Source organism: Ambystoma mexicanum, chromosome 2q (assembly GCF_040938575.1).
Source record: "Ambystoma mexicanum isolate Mex_15411 chromosome 2q, UKY_AmexF1_1, whole genome shotgun sequence".
Classification (NCBI taxonomy): Eukaryota; Metazoa; Chordata; class Amphibia; order Caudata; family Ambystomatidae; genus Ambystoma; species Ambystoma mexicanum.
This window is the reverse complement of record NC_090924.1, coordinates 518,792,958-518,813,102: the sequence shown is the minus strand read 5'-3', so window position 1 is coordinate 518,813,102 and position 20,145 is coordinate 518,792,958. Positions and strand designations below refer to the sequence as shown.

General features: G+C 46.8%; 1 protein-coding gene across 1 annotated transcript in view; it reads right to left on the bottom strand.

Annotated features, from left to right (window-relative positions):
• Positions 1 to 20,145, bottom strand: part of INTS1 (integrator complex subunit 1) — a 2,112,141-nt gene that overhangs the window by 1,807,620 nt on the left and 284,376 nt on the right. The window contains exon 6 of the mRNA XM_069647642.1: positions 1,199 to 1,358. Coding sequence (XP_069503743.1) covers positions 1,199 to 1,358 — 160 coding nt within the window. The remainder of the gene's footprint in view (positions 1 to 1,198; positions 1,359 to 20,145) is intronic.

Genomic DNA, 20,145 nt, shown 5'->3' with positions numbered 1-20,145 from the left:
AGTACTCGCCCCTGTCCTACTGTCTTCTTTTGTATGCACCCCATCCTGAAGTGTGTTTATCTGTCACAGGAACCCAGGGTGATACCTAATATTTGTTTTCAGGATCATCCTCGGTTACACATGTTGATGTGTTGCTCATGACTTTTAATATAACGGTGCATTCCAATTTTTTCGGTTACATTCTCGTCGCTTGGATGAAACCCTTTTTGCAAACCTAAGGCACCACTCATGTGTTACTGTATTTACTGTTGTGCCCCATTTTAGGCGTTTCTCCCTCTATTCAGCTATCCTGAATAGAGGTGTTACTCCCTCACCCCCAGACAAACGTACATCACTCCCCCATATCTTCTGGGCCATCTCCCACTGCTGAAGGTCTAGGTCTAGGAAGACCACAGATGGCGAGACCAGCCAATTGGGTGGGACCTGGGAAAACGGCATTGAAGATTAACTTCATCCGAGTTTAAGGTATGCATACCTTACACCACGTCTGTAGACACAGGCACGGCCACCCATCCATGCACCATAGAATGCAGCTGTGGCTATGCAATTCCAGTCTAGAAGCTAACATAGCCGTACACATTGAAAACCCTGACGTACCTAAACACCTCTGCCATTAGTATACAACGACAATCTACAAACAATATTCAGTCTAGCTGGGCACACATCGAGTCTCTGGCACTATCCTAAACCACCAACAGTACCCGCCCACGTGCCGGACCTCCGGGCTGCTTACTGGAGCCTAGCCAGCCCACCCCCAAGTACTAAACTGGCAAAATGCACACATGCATCTTAAAATTAACTCTTAAAATCTCCCACACATGGACTTCGGTCCCTGAGGGCGTTCCAACCACAAAGCCCATTGAGGCCATACAAATGGGGAAAGGGAGCAATATAAATGACAAATACAATACATGTCAGTTTCCCCATGAAAAATGAGCAAATGCCATTATAGTAAAGTTGAAGGCCTCACTGCACTGCAAAAAGAACGGGTCAGATTCAAAAATAAAAGCAACAAGTTTGGAGGTTCATAAAAATGGAGGGAAAGGTGCTATAAAGAGAAATCTTGACTAACACTCCTCAATCTTCCTTTTGATAACTCCCTCCCAGCTTTTGCAGCTCATCATCTTTTCGCATTAAGATTCCCCATCTCACGACATCCCTCCCAGAGTTCAAAAAAGAACACAGACAGTCTTCGTACCAGCACTGAGATCCCCTCCAATCCGTCCTGTGTCACCTGGTAACATCATGGTTTTAGGAGGCATCTTTGTGCCAAACGCTGTCTGGATATTATCCACAAACGTTTTACACTGAGGACTGTCCACCCAAATCCGCTCCCCAAGTGAATCTTCTATGTACACCTGCAAAGAAATGTCATACAAAGCCAGGAATTAATAGAGAAAAGGTAAACAATACATTGCAATACTACTGTTAAAACAGCATCAAATACAGAGCAATACAGAGAAATCTGCAGAAGTAATAGTTGGGAGAAAGAGTTAACGCACATGAGAAAACAAAAGCAAACTAAGCAAGAAAACAAAAAACAAACAAAATACAATGGGCACTGTTAGGAAAGATTCTTTTTTTGCTGCTTTCCCTCCATACACATCAATGGGACACCCTTCCTTTTGATATTGTTTTGAGCCTTTCCTAACGTTAGGAGTTGCTAAGCTCCTCTGTTTTGGGGGTACAGATCAGCCCCTTTGGCTATCCATGCAGGACAACCCCGTTCTCCATAGTAAAGTTCTTAGTTTTGTTTTTCCTGCACAAATCACCTTACATGAAGTGCAGTAGGGACACTTTGTTTTAGCAACTTTGTGGCTACTTGCATGCAGTATCCAGGATAGTCTGTGGCAGCAGATACTTTGATAGTATTTCTTTTCGCACACTTTTCCATTTTACTGCTTAATGCCAATTAGAATATCATATACTCTAAGATGGTTGTGCTACAAGATTTCCGCCTATCATTTGACTATCTTGTGGTTGGACAGTCTTCCTGCCCTGAGTCGCTGGATTTTCCATATATGGTAAGCCCTTTCCCTGGGAAAGCTCCAGCTCTAGGGGGAGAAAGTGGCAGCCTGTGTGTGGCCCGATGCGGGGTTTGGGTCTGTCTGGACCAAGTCCACATTCGTGCCAAAGTGTGTGTGTTGCTGTGAAGTTAAGATTTTCATAAATGTGAATAATCCTTCTGACCTGCGTCAACCCCATAACTTTTTGTTGCTTGGATTTGGTGATTATTTGTCCTTGTCCACAGCTGAGTGGGAATCTTTTTCCCCTCTCACCTAGTCTTTCACTCTTTTTATGGGTGACCTTTCTATGTCTCTCCACAGAGTTTGTTTGGATTTGTAGTTCCCTCTAACTTTTGGGCTTAGTCTGGGTTGCCCTTTGGGCTTACCATTTTTAATTTCTCTTATTACCTCTTGCGTCAACTACTGTTCCCAAGAAGTAAAGTGGGATTCCCATCCCCATTATATTTTATTTAGTGAGCAAGCACACCCAACCTTATGTGGAATACGTACTGGGAAGATGCACTGTGTCCCCTTTCTCACTTACCAGACTGTCAAATCGGCTGTGGTAATGCACAGGAGAGTCACCATTCTTGCAATGCGTATTTATAAAAATGTATAATTGGGTTATGCTTTCCCTGAACTCCTTTATAGCATTTCTAAAATGGTCATTAAGTTCCTACTTACCTTATAACGGTAGATTACACTTCTGAAAAGTATCATTGGTTAAACTGTCTATTCCTGTAATAGAAACAGTGTTAAAAGTGTATATACCAATAGGTTATAATGACCTTGAATAGCTGTTGTGCTTCTGAAACTGTAATTGGGTTTTACTTTCCCTGAATTGCTTAGTGCACTTCTAAAATAGTTTACTAAGTTAATACATTTCTTTGGGTTGCTTGTACTACCTCCAGAAAGTATATGAGTTCCTTTGCTAGATGTGAACTGTGTTCTTAAAAGTGGTACAACGTCTTTTCATCGCAACATGTTTTTTCGCAGGGTTTTTTACAGCTGATTTGTTAACGAAAAAGACCATCTAAATTTTTAGGGGGGGGGGGGGGTTAGAAAAATATATATTTGGGGTATGGGTGTTCAGGAATATATACACAATTAAAGGTGATGGGGTTTGCTGGGAAAACCCCCCAAAAATAAAAAATAGAATGAGTTTTTTCATTAAAAAATCGGCAGTAAAAAAACAGCAAAAAACATTCCAGAATGAAATGACATGGAACCTTAAAAGTGACATTGGTAGTGTAACTGTATGCATTCTTGATAGAAGAAACTTACATATGTTGCAAGAGATCACTGTAACAATGCGGGTCTAATTAGGTGAGTCGACAACTGAATAATACTGTATATTCTGACCAATAGGATCTACTACCCTTGATTTACTTATAGTAATCTAAAAGTAACTAAGCTGGTCTTATTCCCCAAGAATAGCATATTGCTTTTCTGAATGTTTAACTTTAGGTTTGATTCTCTATGGCAAACACTCACCAAGACAATAGCGAATCAGAGGACTCTGATGAGTGCACAAGCACTGCGATACCTGATAATGCTCCCATAGATGACATGAGTGAGCCGGCTCTAGTTTGTGGGGAGGGAGGGGGGAGGACAGAGAATTATACGGTATAATGTGATGGTTTGATGCTGATTATGTACGTCCTAAACAGTTGTAATGTGTGTTATTTTGTTTGGTTTTATTGAAAATAAAAATAAATTAAAAAAAACAAACACTTTAGGTTTGATTCACCTTAAACTGCTGAATGCTATTCTTAATAGGGTTATACTTTGGTTTGAATACCATAAGTATGGAGTTGGTTTTTATAATTGTGTTTATAACTTATGTGAATGGTACTTACTTCCCCAAGATTTATCCTGGCTTACTGTATTTAAAATAAACCATTATTTTTACAATACTTAGTGTATCAGTGTTTCTTTGAACCGTATGTATGCTCCAATTTCTTTGTACTAGGCTACAGCCTTCTCTCCCTCCTAAAATAAGCCTGGCTCTTCTGTCCATGCTACCAAACATTCAAAGGTGGTACAGCCTTATGCAAAGAGCGAAGCTTTTGTACTGCCTCAGATGAACAACTTACTTACCAACTGTAACGTTCTTTTCGACTGGATGTTCCTCCCAAGTATTCCTCATCGTCGATATTCGTTTCGCCAGCTACGCTGCTTCGGAAAGTTTTTCTTGGCAGAGGGCGCTGTGCACAATGTCGTGGCGTCGATGTCCCTCGAAGGCCACCGTAGCGCGTCGACATCACCAGCAGTAGAAGTAGCCCGTGGAGCGCCTGTTGGCTTCAGATCCGTTTTTTCGTTTCATTATTCAACGTACCTCAGACTGCAAGCTCTCTGGAAAACGCAAAGTGTAATTCATGTAAATTGTATGGTGGAGTAGGCTGGGAGGGGCGATGAGGAATATGTGGGAGGAACATCCAGCCGAAGATCGTTACAGTTGGTAACTTGTTCTTCGAATGGATTGTGTCCTCCCACGTATTCCTCATCTTTGATAGTCTCCCAAAGCAGTGGCAATTTGGAGGAGGGAGTACTATTTACTCTTATCATAAACGGAATGAAGGACTGCCTTAGCAAAAAGGCCCCCTTGACATCAGGAGGAGTTTAAGCAGTAGTGCTTAACAAAGGTATGCATTGACGCCTAAGTTGCGGCTGAGCAAATGTCAATCACCGGGACACCCCTATGAAGAGCCGCGGAAGTAGCCATACCCTTTGTGGAATGGGCTTGAAGCCCTTCCAGCGGGTCTTTTCCAGCTAGTCTTTAACACTCTCCAATAGCCAGTATAATCCACTGGGAAATAGTTTGTTTAGTCACCGCTAGTCCTAACTTAAGACGGGTATAACCAAAAAGTTGGTCATCATGGTGAAATTTTGCCATTCTAACAATGTAAAAACTCTGAGCCCTTTTTGGGTCTAGTCTATACAACCTCTCTTCCTCTTTGCCCAAATGAGGAAGAGGGTAGAAAGTTGGCAGTGTTATTTTTTGTGACAAATTAAAGTCAGAAATTACTTTTGGCAAGAAGATGGTTTAACTCTCAGGACTACTTTATCCTTATAAAAGGTAGTATAGGGAGGTTTGCATGAAAGAGCCTGCAACTCACTAACCCTGCGGGCAGATGTTAGTGCTACCAGAAGAGTAGTTTTCAGTGTTAATAGCAGCAACGGGCAGGAACGTAAAGGTTCGAAGGGTATACATGTTAGAAATTTTAACACAAGATTTAAATCCCAAGCAGGGACATGAAAAGGTACAGGAGGGTACACATTAGTGAGTCCCTTCAGAACTTGCACAATTAACAGTATTTTGAAATAAGAAACCTTTTCAGAGGAGCGCTTAAAGATGGAAAGCGCTGCCAGATGGCCAGATGTAGCAAAAAAGATAGCACCATAGGAGTGCTGCATTGAAAAGGGTCCACATCCTTATCCTTGCACCAGTTCCCCAACTTATTCCAACAACACCGTTACAAGGATTTGGTTGCTGGCCTTCTGGCCGAAAGCAAAATCTCCATTGCGTCGTCCGGGAGGTCCCAATCCTTATATCTCAGCCTCAGAAACCATGCATGAAGGCTGAGTGTCTTGACCGCCGGATGGAGAACCCGACTTTCTTCTTGCGAGAGAAGATACTCTCTTTGTGGAAGACGTATTGGAGGACAGATGGGCATCTCGAGAAGGTCCGGGTACCGGGACTTCCTGGCCCAATCCGGAGCAATTAGGATCATGTTTTTCCTGAACTTCTTCAACCTCCTGATCACGTGAGGAATCACGGGGACTGGAGGAAACGCCTACAGGACTGGAAATTCACAGTCCACCAGGAACGTCTCCTAGAGCTCCTCTCAGAAGAAATTCCCTTGAGCAATACTGTTCACACTTTCGATTGACCTCGGTCGCGAACAGATCCACGTTAGGGGTTCCCCAAAGGGTGAAGATCTCTTGAAGGACTTCCTGAGCTAGCTCCCACTCGTGGGAGACTGTACTCTGCCTGCTCAGAGCGTCCACTGCCGTGTTCTTTTCTCTGGCTAGGTGAACTGCTCATAGAGAGATTCCTTCTTTTATTGCCGAGAACCCAAGCTGCATTGCCTCTTTGCACAGTAGTAGTGACGCTACACCTCCTCTCTTGTTGAGGTAGTACATCGCCACTGTGTTGTCCATCATTATCAGGACATTCTTTCCCCAGAGAGCAAAAAGACCTAGTCTGATTACCCTTAGCTCTAAAAGGTTGATGTGTAGTTTGGAATCCGATGGAGACCAACGACCGCTGATTGCCAGTTTGTTGGTGTGGTCTCACCACCCCATGAGCGAGGCGTCCGTCACTACAATTATCTCCGGCCATGGTTGCCAAAAGGATTGTCCCTTGAGAACATTGTTTTTTCGCAAGTCCACCACATCAAGTCTTAAGCAACTTCATGTTCCCTGAAAATTGGGACCACTGCATTCAGAGAGCCCATTGAAGGGATCTCATTCTGGCCTCTGGCACCAGAAAAATGCAGGATGCCAGGAGGCAGAGAAACCCAAAAAAATAAATAAATAAATAAATAAATAAATAAATAAATAATCGAAGCCCGGAGGACGTTGGCCATTCTGGAATTTTGTTATTATCTGGAGGTGTTGAGCTCTCACTTCGGGGGGCAAGGCTTTCCCCGAGGAATGTCCAAGACTGCTCCAATGAATTGGAGACTCCGGGATGGTATCATATGGGACTTCTTGTAATTGAGGGAGAAGCCCAACCTTTGTAGAGAGTGGCAGGTAATGCTGAGATTTTGCAGGGCCTGTTCGGGAGAATGTGCCCTGATCAGCCAATCGTCCAGGTAGGGGTAGACGTGAATCCCCCCTCTCCTGAGGCTTGCTACCACTACCGCCAACAGTTTGGCGAAAACCCTCGGGCAGAGGGGAGCCCGAATGGCAGAACTCAAAACTGAGAACCGCCAACCACGAACCTCAGGTACTTTCTGTGCTTTAGATGGATTGGCACATGAAAGTAAGCATCCTGAAGGTCCAACGATACCAACCATTCTTGGAGTTGGAGAGCCTGAAGGATCTGAGAAAGGGTGACCATCTTGAACTTGTTCAAGTTTCTTAAGTCCAAGATAGGTCTAGTCCTCCGTCCTTCTTGGGAATTAGAAAATAAGGGGAGTACCAACCCTTGTTCCTCTCCGCTATAGGTACATGTTCTATTGCACCTTGTTACGCTCACCTGGTCTCTGCGGGGACATTGGGGCACTGTTGCAGCCCTCCCAGGAAGCGATCTGCTTCCTCCCACTGCAAAAAAGCTGTGGGCTGCTGCGATGAATTGGAACCCTGCTCCTGCGTAGATATGAGAGGGTGACATGCATTACTTACCGTAAAAGCATTTCTGATGATTGTATCTGCTTAGATTCACATGATGCGCATTTAGTCTGACATCCAGTGGTCACTGCGGAGTATTGCATCTTGTCTTTCGGGGACCGAAAGGGGACGTCGGCACAGGTGTATCTGTAACACTATCCCTATAGTGATGTGCAGTGTACCCAAAATCCCTCACGCGCTGAGGTCCCTCCGAATGCATTTTTTCTGCCATGAGGGAGTGTTATGACTGAGTACAGAAAAGAGAGAAAAGTAACAGGACGTCTATGTTCCTTCCATCCGAGCGGGGAGGAAGGGTGGGCGCATGTGAATCTAAGCAGATACAATCATCAGAAATGCTTTTACGGTAAGCAATGCATCTCTTCTGATGTTTGTTAATCTGCTTAGAATCACATGCTGTGCATAGACTAGCGAGCAGTACCCAGAGTTGGAGGTGGGTTGTGAGAAGGAACAGTGGAGAAAAGATGTCTTAGTACTGCTTGTCCCACCTGGGAATCGGATCTAGAATGGGCATCTAGACAATAGTGTTTTGTAAAGGTGTGTACAGAACTTCAGGTTGCCGCTTTGCAAATGGACTCAAGGGAAACCTCTGCAATGAATGCTATGGATGCCCCGGTGCCTCGAGTAGAATGTGCTCTAGGGTTGAAGGGCAGTTCTCTCTTAGCAAGAGTGTAACAGAGAGTGATGCACTGGACAATCCATCTAGATATTGTGGATTTGGAAACTGCATCTCCTTCTCTTCCTGCCGCCACTGAGACAAAGAACCGATTAGTCTTTCTTAGTGGTTGAGTGCTTTCCATATAAAACATGACCGCACTGCGCACATAAAGTGTGTGCAGGGTCTTCTCTCCCAAGTTTTATGGGTTTTGAAAGAACGTTGGTAGCTCTATTGACTGGTTGACATGGAACTTTGAAAAGAATTTAGGTGCAAACCTAGGGGTGTGTGCGTAGAACCACCTTATCTTTCTGAACTGTTACAAAGGGGTCTAAGATAGAGAGCGCCTGTAGTTGGTGTCCAGTCAAAGTTACGAATACAAAGTTTCGAAATGCAATATGTTCGAAAAAAATAAAATGATCGAATGACTTATTTTTTATGGGTTTTATTTTTGGTTTCGTATAGGAAAAATTAGTGGTATTTCCCCAAAAAAACAGGGTTTTGAGAGTGGACCCCCAAAAAAAAATTTTTTTTCAAAAAACGGGCATTCGGATTTGTTGTTTTTTTAGATCCTTTTGGTTCGAAAGTATTGCATTCGATCCTTTTGTATTTGAACCTTTCACTAAGAAGCCCTGTAGTTCACTCAATCTAATAGAGGTGATAGCTATCAAGAAAGCAGTCTTAAGAGTGAGATCCTTAAGGCTTTATGCATGGGCTCGAAGGGGGAGCCCATTAGCCTGGTTAATACGACGTTCAGGTCCCATCTGGGAACAGGGTTAGATACAGGAGGGTGAATTATTTTCACTCCCTCCATGAAGGCTTTCATAACTGGAACCTTCCACCATGATACCTTATGTTGTGACGTAGTATAGGGGGAGAGTGCAGGTAGGTGAACTTTAATTGAATTAAAGACTAAACCTGAGTCCAGCAGGTGAGTCAGGTATAAAACAATATGGGCCTCATCACGAGTTGGGCAGTAAAGCCGGCGCTGTAAAGCCGGCGCTAATAACCCTACCACCAAACGCCCCGGCGCTATTAGCGCCGGATCACGGGTTTGGCGGAAGGGTTATTGCCCATTCCCCATTGGGCACATTCGGGGATTCCTCATTCCCCTTTGGGCCCAATGGGGAAAATGTGCGCTATTACCGCCGGCGGATTTCCCGCTGACGGTAATTGCGCCGAAAATCGGTAATTTTGCCACGGAAATCCACCAAAGCCATGATCTGGCAGACCCTTAAATGCGGCGGTAATAGCGCTACCACTGCATTTAAGGGTTACCGCCAGACTCGTGATGAGGCCCTGTGTGTGGGAGAGCAGTCAACGGGGTTGATGCTCTGAGTTACACCAAATGACGCACCGTTTCCATTCACTAGAGTAGCAGTAACGCGTGTTCGGTTTTCTTGCCTCCTTCAGAATGTCCATGTATCTCTGAGGGAGCTGTAAATGTCAAAATTCTATGACGTCAGGAGCCAGGCTGTCAAGTTTAGTGTCTGCGGCTATGGGTGCAGTGTTAGGCCCCTGTCCTGCGACATCATGTTGTAGGGGCATGATAGTTTCACCGGAGGAGATAGTGACATCTCCATCAGATGAGCGAACCAGGGTTGGCCAGCCCACATGGGAGCCACCAGTATCATTGTTACTGGTTCCTGGAGCATCTTGTGCACTATCATGTTGAGAAGAGGAGTCAGGGGAAAAGTATAGACAAATTTCCCTGACCATGTTATCCAGAGTCTGTTTCCCTTGGAGCTTTTCTGGGGGCACCTGGAGGCGTAATCCTGGTATTGAGCGTTCTCCAGAGTTACGAACAAGTCGATCTCTGGGAGGCCCCATTCTGCAAAAGCGTGGGAGACAATGTCTTTGTGTAATTGCCATTTGTACTCTGCGGGTAGAGGGAAGTCTGCTGACTCCGTCTGCCAGTAGATTTGAGTTCCCCTGGTACATACATGTTGTGATAACAGGAACATGTTGTGTTTGAGAGCCCACTTCCAGATGTTCTGTGACAGCTTGGACAGACCTGCAGAGTGAGTGCCCCCCTGCTTGTTCAGGTAATACATGGCCGTGGTGCTGTCCGTGAGGATAAGCACCGTTTTTCCTTGTAGATGTGTCTTGAAGGCCTTCAGTGCTTTGAAGACCGCCAACAATTCCAGAAGGTTTATATGGTTGGATGCCACACCTGAAGTCCAAACTCTGTGCGCAATCTGATGGGACAGGTGAGACCCCCATCCTGTGAGGGATGAGTCTGTGGTTAGAGTGGCTTCCACTGCGGGGGTGGAGAAGGAGATCCCCTTCACGAGGTTTCCCCTCGACCACCACCGCAGCGAGACAATCAGGGCTTGCAAGACAACCACTAGATCGTCCCATTGTCCGCTGGCCTGACACCACTGGCTGTTGAGCCACTCTTGCATTGGGCGCAGGTGCGTGTGAGGAACCAAGTAAATACATGACGCCATCATTCCCATCAATCGCATGGCTTTGCATACCGTCACCTCTCGACCGGCTACATATTGAGGGATTTGAAACTGCATGTTTTGTACCCTCTTGTTTGAGGGGAAGACTAGGCCGTCCTTTGTTCGAATTAGAGCCCCAAGGAATTGCTTGACCTGGCTGGGGTCTAGACTCGACTTCTTCTCGTTGATGGAAAAGCCCAGGTAAAATAAGAGGTCTATAGTCTTTTGGGTATTTGAGAAGCATGTTTCGAAAGAATCCCCTGTTATGAGCCAGTCGTCGAGGTAAGGATAAACCGGAATGGACAACCTGCGCAGATTAGCCGCTGCCACTGCCAGTACTTTCGTGAATACCCTTGACGCTGAGGTTATGCCGAAGGGTAGCACTTTGAACTGATAGTGTCTGCCTCCTATCATGAACCTGAGGTATTTCCTGTGTGCTGGCAACATTGAAATATGAAAGTATGCATCTTTCATGTCCAGTGTTGCCATGTAATCCTCCCGCGTGAGCAGGGAATTACTTCCTGCAGAGTCACCATACGAAATTTTCGAGGTTATACAAATTTGTTCGCTGGGCGCAGATCTAATAAAGGGAGCATGGTTAGTTCCTTTTTGGGTACAAGGAAGTACACTGAATAAATACCCTCCTTTACCTGTGACAGAGGTACGACCTCTATGGTTCCTTTTTCCAGCAGCGATTCTACTTCCTGAAGAAGGATGAGAAGGTGTTCTGGTGTGAGACATCTTCCCTTTGGAGGTCTGAATGTCAGGGACCGACTGAACTCGATACAGTAGCCGTGGGCTCTTGTTGACAGTACCCAATGGTCTGTGGTAATTCACTCCCATGCCTGGAGAAAGGATGTTAACCGGCCCCCAACCGGGGAGGCATGGGAGGGGACCCAGATCTTCGGGTCATTTAGTGGCAGCAGCCGGGGATCCTCTAGGAGTAGGGTCCTGACCCCTTCCTTTGCCACGACGTTGGCCTCTCTAGGCATACTGTGTGTTGTAATTACTGGTTCCTTGAGGGGAAGACCAGTTGCTGCCTAAGGCATACTGCTGCTGAGGCTGGCGTTGGCCACGAAAAAGGCATCTTATTGCGCGTCTGTTGGAGGGCTTAGAGATTTGGTCCAAGGTCTTTAAGGTCTCATGTTCCTTCTTTGCTGTTTCCAGGGCATCACCCACCGCCTTTCCAAACAAGTTGGAGGCCTCCAGGGGTTTATTAACGTGGGACGCCTGAGACTCTGGCTTGAAACCTGAGTTTCTAAGCCATGCATGTCTTTTGAGGAGAACGCCTTGGACTAAGGAACGCCCAGCCGTTTCCACAGCATCTAAGGTATTTTTAATGATGCTTTGGTTCACTACGGTGCCTTCGGTAACCGTGAGCAAAAGACGGGTGCGAAGTGGTTCAGGAACTTCCTGTAGGCCTTTGCGTAACAGGGCCCACTGGGCATCAGCGTAACTGGCCAACAAGGTTGTATTGTTGGCAATACGCGTAGCGAAAGCCGCCGAGGCTGTAACTCTCTTCCCAAGTGCATAAATCCTCTTCCCCCTTCCTTATCAGGGGGTGCTCCTCCGGTGGATAGAGGAACCCCCACCCTCTTCCTCGTGGTGGTCACCACCAGAGAGTCTGGGATGGAGTAACCTCTAATATATAGAGGATCAGAGGGGGAGGGGCTGAAGAGTTTCTCAATCCGTGGGTTAACACCCCTGACCAAGGCTGGTGTAGACAAAGAGGGTGCAAGGCACCTTTTGATGGAAGCGAGGAGAGATTTTGGCTCCAGCCATCAATTAGAAAAATTGGGTGGGGAATATAAAACATTCCTGATTAAAAAAGCCATCATCACAGTCTCCAGTCAAGTAAAGACGCTGGGTATGATGATGAATTCCTCGGTTAATTCAGAGGCTCAGGCAAATCTCTTAAGCAAGAACACGACCTATTATCTGCGATTAATGAGCGCCATCAGACCGTTCTTGAATGAAAACAACATGGCTACCATTGCCAGGGCAGTAGTGCTATCAAGGCTGGACTATGGCAATGCCCTATTGATAGGGGGCAGCGCTAAAGACATACATACTTGCCAAGTCATAGAAAATGACGCGGTCAGGATTGTAAAACAACTGGCTAGAAGAGACCATGTTAACACGGCGAGAGAATCTCTCCACTGGCTTAGAGTCAAAGACAGGATTGTATTTAAAGCCCTTACCTTGGTACATAAATGCCTTTTTGGCAAAGCGCCCCATTACTTAAAAAAAGATATTGAATTTTATACTCCTAAGAGACATCTTCGCTCAGCTGGTAAGTACCTACTAGTTGAACAGAAACACAGGCTCAAATCCGGTATGGGCAGATCATTCTTAGTAAAGGTGGTTCAGATATGAAATGCCCTTCTGATAACTCTGAGAAGCCAAGAAAATCACCTCCAATTTCGAAAACTCCTGAAAACCACCTTTTCAAATAGGACTCTTGACACCCACCGGAGCCAGAGATCATGATGTCCAATTTAGCCTATTGTGTCTCACAGCGCCCTGATGCCTGCGGGCTTACGGCGCTATAGAAACATATAAACATAAACAGGAATGGCGTGGCTAGTCGGTGGCTTTTCTTTAATGATCTTTTCCACAAAATCGATCTCGGGGATAGTCTCCCCCGTATCGATTTCAAAGTGTGCTGCAGCCTTGCGTAGCATGGCATTAAAAGTGGGCTGATCGTCCACAGGCGAAGGCTCCCTAACAGGAGTAGTTTGTGGGGAGGCCAAATCCACAGTATTAGGGACAGGTGACAAAGGAGACTGCCATGGCTGTGGTTCACATGTATTGAAGTCTACCCCCCAGCCCTCAACAGGATCTTGCAAGTTCCCAGGGTCCATAAATTGGTCGTCTTCCTGGGTGTCCACATAAGGGTCATCTTCAGTGAGGTCATAGGTGTAGATTTCCTCATCCGGAGGGTCGGAAAGTCTTGGGAACTTGGCTTGAGGGCCCTGAGGATCTTCATCCCTTGGCCTCCCCTAGGTTTGGTCAGGTCAGAACAGGACACAAACCCATCTATCCTGTCCATACAGGTCTCAAATCTCTCCCTGGTCCAATGGGAGGACCCAGAAGGGTCTAGGGGGTGGAAAAACCTGTTCTTCCTCCTCTAAACGTTGAGATCTCTCCCACAAAGTGAAGGAAATCCCCCCGTCGCCCTCTGAGAAACCTTCTCATGGGCCTAACGGTGGAGGAGTGTTTCTGAGTCTCTCCTTCCTGTCGCACCTTCGCTAGGTTTCGGCGTCTCCGTGACCTTTTCAGTAGGCTTCGGCGAATCCTTCACCCGCCGTTTCTGAGTGTCATCAGAGACGATTCTCGCTATGCTCTCAGCGACCAGTCCCCCAGCAGGGAGTTGATTGTGTGGAGTCTTTAGCGGAGGCGGATCCTTACCGTCGACTGACAAATTCTTTCGATGCTTTGGGGTAGCGCCCTTAGTAATTATATGCCCGGTCGCTAGGCGCGATTGCAGCTGCAGGGAGGGCTGCTGACCCTTACGCTCGGCGGGGACGGACGGCTGGGCCGGTATCCCCGATGGCGCAGAGGCCTTCTTCGACTTCGTCAAGGAATGGTCGGGGATTGTGTATTTTGTGACATGTAATTGTCTGTCAGCGTCGCCGGGGTGTACATCCCCCAAAACAGTGCTAGAGCCGTGCCTATCGGGCACAGGGACAGACTCTGTGGTGTTGAGAGAGCTCCGTCGAGAGGTCTACAACCTCCATTGCGGATGTTGTGTCGTCACTGTCACCCTCAGCGGTCGCAGTGGCGGGCGAGGAATCAGCCTTAGACATCGTGTAGGCTGTCCACCTTTTGACCTTGCAGGCCGAGCAACCAACCTCGTTGAGGGGTAAGCAGCGGTTACACCGCTTATGTCTATCTTTCCACAGGAATTTGCCTTTACAACCCGGGCAAAATTTAAATGGAGTCCTCTCCATAGCTGAGGACGCTACCAGTGACGACAACCGAAAAGGAAAGGTAGGAGAAAGGGAAAGGCATTCTCAGTATGAGATAGGAATGTCCACCCCGACCCCACTTTCCCTACTGTGTAGGCCTCGAAGGCCTGGCCACGTGGTCGGCAGCGACGATGGGATCACCGTCCGTCGAAAGTCTTGTCTCACCGGAGATCCGAAACGGCCGTTGAAGAGAGGGCTGGTAGGTGGTTTTATAAGACAATATTTAAACAAATTGACCAAGGGTTGAAGGGACAAAGGCAATGTCTCTTAACGAGCTCCGCTTAAGGCGACCAGTATTGTGGGAGGAAAAAAATCTGAGGGACCTCAGTGCGTGAGGGATTTTGGGTACACTGCACATCACTATAGGGATAGTGTTTCAGACACGCCTATGCCGACGTCCACTTTCGGTCCCCAAAAGACAAGATGCAATACTCCGGTGACCACTGGATGTCGGACTATATGCACAGCATGTGATTCTAAGCTGGTTAACAAACATCAGAAGTTTACTGGCCTACGAGTGAATTCCCTCTCAAACCCTTCCTCCCATAGCGTGGTGAGCATGCATCGTCCCATTAAGGCTCACCTGTAGATTAAGGTTGAACTCTCCATCCTGCTACTTCTGGCAGGGGCGCATGTAGAATGAGGACCAAGTTCCTTCACTGGTCCTTTATACGTGGTGTCCAGTCCAGCTGCAACGATCCCACGACTTTCTGGTAAGTGTCTTTCCGTTTCTGTTTGTCTTGAAGTATTGGTATTGTCTTGTTCACAGACTGTTGTCAGCTCTGTAACAATGTCTATCTTTCTCCCCAAATAGGTGTGATTGCGGTCCTGCAGAGCAACAGACCCCGAGGTGGCTCCAGATGAGGAGGAGAGGATTTTGCGGCGTTCCGGCAGCAGGTAAGTGGGCTTTTAAGGACAAGCGCAAAGAAATTTGCAAACGGACCTTAAACTGCAGGTTCATATGTCTAACCTTGCCTTTTGTCCTTTTACAGGGGACGCCTTTGTGGAATAACATTTCGTGCTGCAGAGCCCTGATCCGAAGTTCCGCATGTCGGAGATGAAGAAGACGTCGTGCTGCGGTGCCGGGAGTTGGAGTTCTGCATACCAGAGATGAAGAAGATGTCGTGCCCAGAGCTGAAGATCTGTGATCCGGAAGATGAAGAATGGATGCCAGACTCAGCGGTGATGAATACAGATGTAAGCTGACTCCAGGAGGTAAGCGTATGGACAGGAGACTGGATTCCCAAGGTAAGTGCTACTTAACCCAGGCGGCGGTGAGCGTTACGCTGCATACAAATGCAGATTAACGCAAAGCGTGCGCCTTGGGATTGGGCTGGCTTTTATAGCTGAGCTCTTAAGGCCACGCCCACTAGCTCAGTTCTGCTTGTCACACCCTGCCACTCCACGAAGTTGCACGTGCAGCTGAAGATGGAAAGCCACACCCAGGCTCATTGCACACAAGTGGAAAGTCCTTGAAAGCACTCCTGCCCATAATAAAAGAGTCTTGCTTATGTTTCTCCATCAGCCTGGTGCCAAAGGTGACAGGACGGAGTCCAACCGGCCCCCAGTGTATAAACGTCCCAAAGGGACATGGTGCCCCTTGCTCCCTCCACCTGATGGTGCAGCTCCTGTGATCCTGGCAAGTGGCCATGACACACCATTCTCTAGCAGGGTTAAGATTTCCTGCACAAGGAGCGGATCTGGAATTTTGACAGAGTTGGCTCCCGGTGGATGATGCCCGAGACCTTTTTAGAAAGGGAAGGCAGTAACCTTGGGATACTGTTTCCAGTGCCCAAGCATCTGAAGTAATGCCCCGCCACTCGTTCAGATGTGAGACTGCCTCCCACCGGGGTCTTGTGAGTCAAGGCCTTGGAGTGGCTTAGAGGCGGCTGCAGCAGCAGCTGAGGGTAAAGATGCCACTGTTGTGGCTGCTTTTGCACCCTTACCTCGTCCACTGCGAGGAAATCTTCTTTGCCTCCTTAGCACGGCCTGTCCTCTTCCTCTACCAACTGAGGAATAGTATCGAAAAGGACAACCTCTCCAGGAAGATGAGCCCAAATAAGGTTGTTGAGGTTGCAGAATAGAGGCGCTAAGGGACTTAGCTGCCGCTTTGGAGGTCTGCAGCTTCTCTAGACTCATTTGCTTTGCTGCCGAACAACCTCGAGCCGTCAAAGGGCATGTTGAGAAGTCTGGCCTGCATGTCTGGTGCAAACCCCGACTTTCTCAACCACGCAAATGTGCGTAGCACATTGCTTGCAGCCATGGATCTGCTAATGCTGTCAACACTATCCAGTCCTGATTGGAGAGATTCTCCCATCGCCTCTTTGCCATCCCTAATTATATTCAGAAAGCCATCCCTTTCATCGCCTTCTGGAATATGTTCAGCCGCCATACTAACACAGTACCACAGGGTATGTGAAAGCCTGGCCAGGGTACAAATGACATTAGTGGACTTTAGGCCCATACTTCCCGAGTTAAATACTGTGCGTGCCCATGCGTGCACTTTTTTATCATCTTTTTATCTGGGAGGCATAAAGGGGTTGGCAGACTGCCGGGTGGAAGTAGCAGCCTGGACTAGCAGACTCTCAGGCGTAGGGTGTTTGCTGAGATAGTCCGGCTCACTGGATGATGGTCTATATTTCCTAGATCACCTGCCCCATCTCCTGATACTTGAAACCTTATGGTTTACTACTATACATAATGCACTTCAAGACAAAATTATCAATGATATTGATCCTACTCAAAACTCTCCCTCGCACACAAAAAACGCTTTGCCTCAATTTAACTTCACACCCCTTTCTATCAAAGAGGTGGAGACCATCTTCCTGAAACACAAACCATCCAATTGTCAGGGAGACACTTTTCCAGCCTCGCTTATCAAGGAGGCTGCCAATGAACTAGCCCCCTTCATCACTTTGTACATTAATGCTTCATTCAAATCCAGCACAGTACCTAATAATCTGAAAGACGCCTGGGTACTCCAGTTATTAAAAAAACCCTCATTAGACCCCAACAACGCCTCAAACTACAGACCCATCTGTCCCTTTCTTGTTAAAAAGTTTGGACCGAGCAGCTTATCTGCAGATACAGCAACACCTTGAAACCAACAACCTGCTAGGGCTGAGACAATCAGGATTTAGACCCAGACATGGGACAGAAACCGCGCTCATTGACCTTAAGACTCAAATCCAGACTCTGAAAGATAAGGGAAAATTAGCCTTGCTCCTGTAACTTGACCTATCAGCAGCATTTGACTTGGTGAACCATAAAATCTTATACAAACACCTCTCATCTGCTGCACACTTTTCGGACCAAGCAAATGCTTGGATTGAGTCGTTCCTTAACAATAGATCCATGAGGGTCTTTGCACCCTCAGCCTTACCCACGCCAGTTACCTGTGGCATTCTACAAGGATCCTGTGTGTCCCCTACTCCCCTACTATCTGGGGGTCACATACACCAACTACGCGGATGACACCCAGATTCTCATCCCCATTACTTTTGATCACATTGCAGACACTAAGACCCTCAACGACATTTAGAGATTTTTAGGGTCACCAGCCAAACTAAAGAAATTAGGTGCCCTATTCACCTCATTTAATATTGATGGCGTCATTATTAAAGTAGCCAACATGGTGAAAACACTAGGAACACTAGGAATCTACATTGACTCTACTCTCACCTTAACAAGACAAACTAGTGCCTTGACATCATCCACAGCTCACACCTGTAAGCTCAATACGGCCTTCCGCCCATAACTGACTATAACTAACTGCATCTCAGTCGCTGGAGCATTAGTCCTATCGAAGCTCGATTATTGCAATGCGCTATACTTGGGCACATCACAATAAAACCTCAACAAAATGCGAGTCATGCAAAACAATGCTATTAGATCAGCCCTCAACATTCTCAGGAAGCAACATATTACCGCAACCAGACACACAATAACATGGCTTAACAATAAGCAAAGAATTGATCGGAAAACACTCTCCCTCACCCATAAGTGCCTTTCCAACCAAGCACGTATCTACCTGTCCAACACTATCTCAAGTCATTCCTCTACACGACCCACCAGAACAACTCAGTCGCACTGTCTCCATTCCACGTTTTAAACAACGTGCAGGTGGGGTTAGCTTCCCAGTCCTTGCTGCAAAGAAATGGAACGCACTCCCTGTATCATTAAGAGAGGAAGCATCTTTCCTTTTATTTCCGAAAAAAGGTTAAAGGTTGGCTCCATGAGCAAGACCTCAACCAGGCTGCATAAATAGACTAACTGGATGCAATAATTTCCTATTGTGCATATGTTACCTTTGCCCATTTTGTAATGCTGACCGATGTACATTTGTAAATCTTTGTATGTAACCTTTATGTGGATCATTATTGTATGCCAGATCTGTATTTTTTGTCTTTGTAACTTGTATGACTAGCGCCCAAATGCCCCTGAGCTTGTTTGCGCTCTACAAATAAATAAAATATACAAAAATATACAAACTCCTGTTGACAGCAGGACTAGACTCTGGGGCTTCCCAGTTAGCTACCACCCTCCTTTGAAGGGCCTTGTGAAAAAGCAAGACAGGGGGCCTCATTACGAGGTAGGAGGTAAGGGATTACTGGCAACGGTAAGGGTGCTGGTGCCGGTAATCCCTTACCTCCATATTCCGAGGTCCCTTAGCGGGTCCCTTCCTTAACGCCTGTCTGACCAGGTGTTATGGACGGGACCCACTAAGGGACTTCAGAGCTAATAACGGTACCGCAAATTGCGGTATCGTTATTAGCTACTTCCCCATTCCCATTGAGCCCTATGGGGGCTCAAATGGGAATGGGGAATGGTTCTCAGAATGGGGACTTGCCGGGTCCTCCAAGGTTGGAATGACCCGGTAAGTACCCATTCCAAGAACCTGGACCTGGTATGCGGTAAGGGGGTAGCCATGATCCTAACAGCACCATGGCTACCTCCTACCCCGTAATGAGGCCCAGGGTCTTTTTGGGAGCCTTGGTCAAGGATGTCAGTCATGTCATCCTGTTCCAAATATGGTGACGCTCTACTCCAGCCCATGTACTCAGTAACCCTGTTCATCAGATTTCTATAACCTGAATCAGCATGGTCAGGATTTCCAAACTCAACTCTGGGGATGTATCCAGAACACTGGCAGAGTGGAGGGAGTCACAGAGGTCTTTCATCTTAGACTCAGGGTCAATGAGCTCTTGGAGCACTTTAGTGCGAAACCTCTCTCCTAATGGAGAAACATCTACATCTGAAGCACCATCCTCCTAAATGGAGGACATTGACTTAAAGTCCTTCTTCTGTCCAGGTTTTAATTTCTTTTCTTGTACCGTTAAATGCTTCGATGGAATCGAAGACACCGTTGAAAGCGCCTTCGGGAAATCTCTCAATTTCGGAGTCGACGCAAATGGCGTTGGTGTCGACAAAATCATCGAAGACTTAGATGTCTTGTTTCTTCGCCGGTATCGGAGGTGGTGTCGACTAACGCACCGATGCCCTCGACACCTTTTTGTCAGGCCAAGCATGTCGAGCCTCCGGTTTATTACTCCTCTTGCTTGAAGTAGTTTCTGACCTTCCTGCGTCGTCCGACGGAGCAACCGGGATCTGGCTCTTGTGAGACTCTTGAGGGAGGTCGAAGCAGTGTTCTCAAAGATCTGCATCATTTCTTGCCTAAAGGCATTCCATTTACTGGGCGAATCCGACCTTGT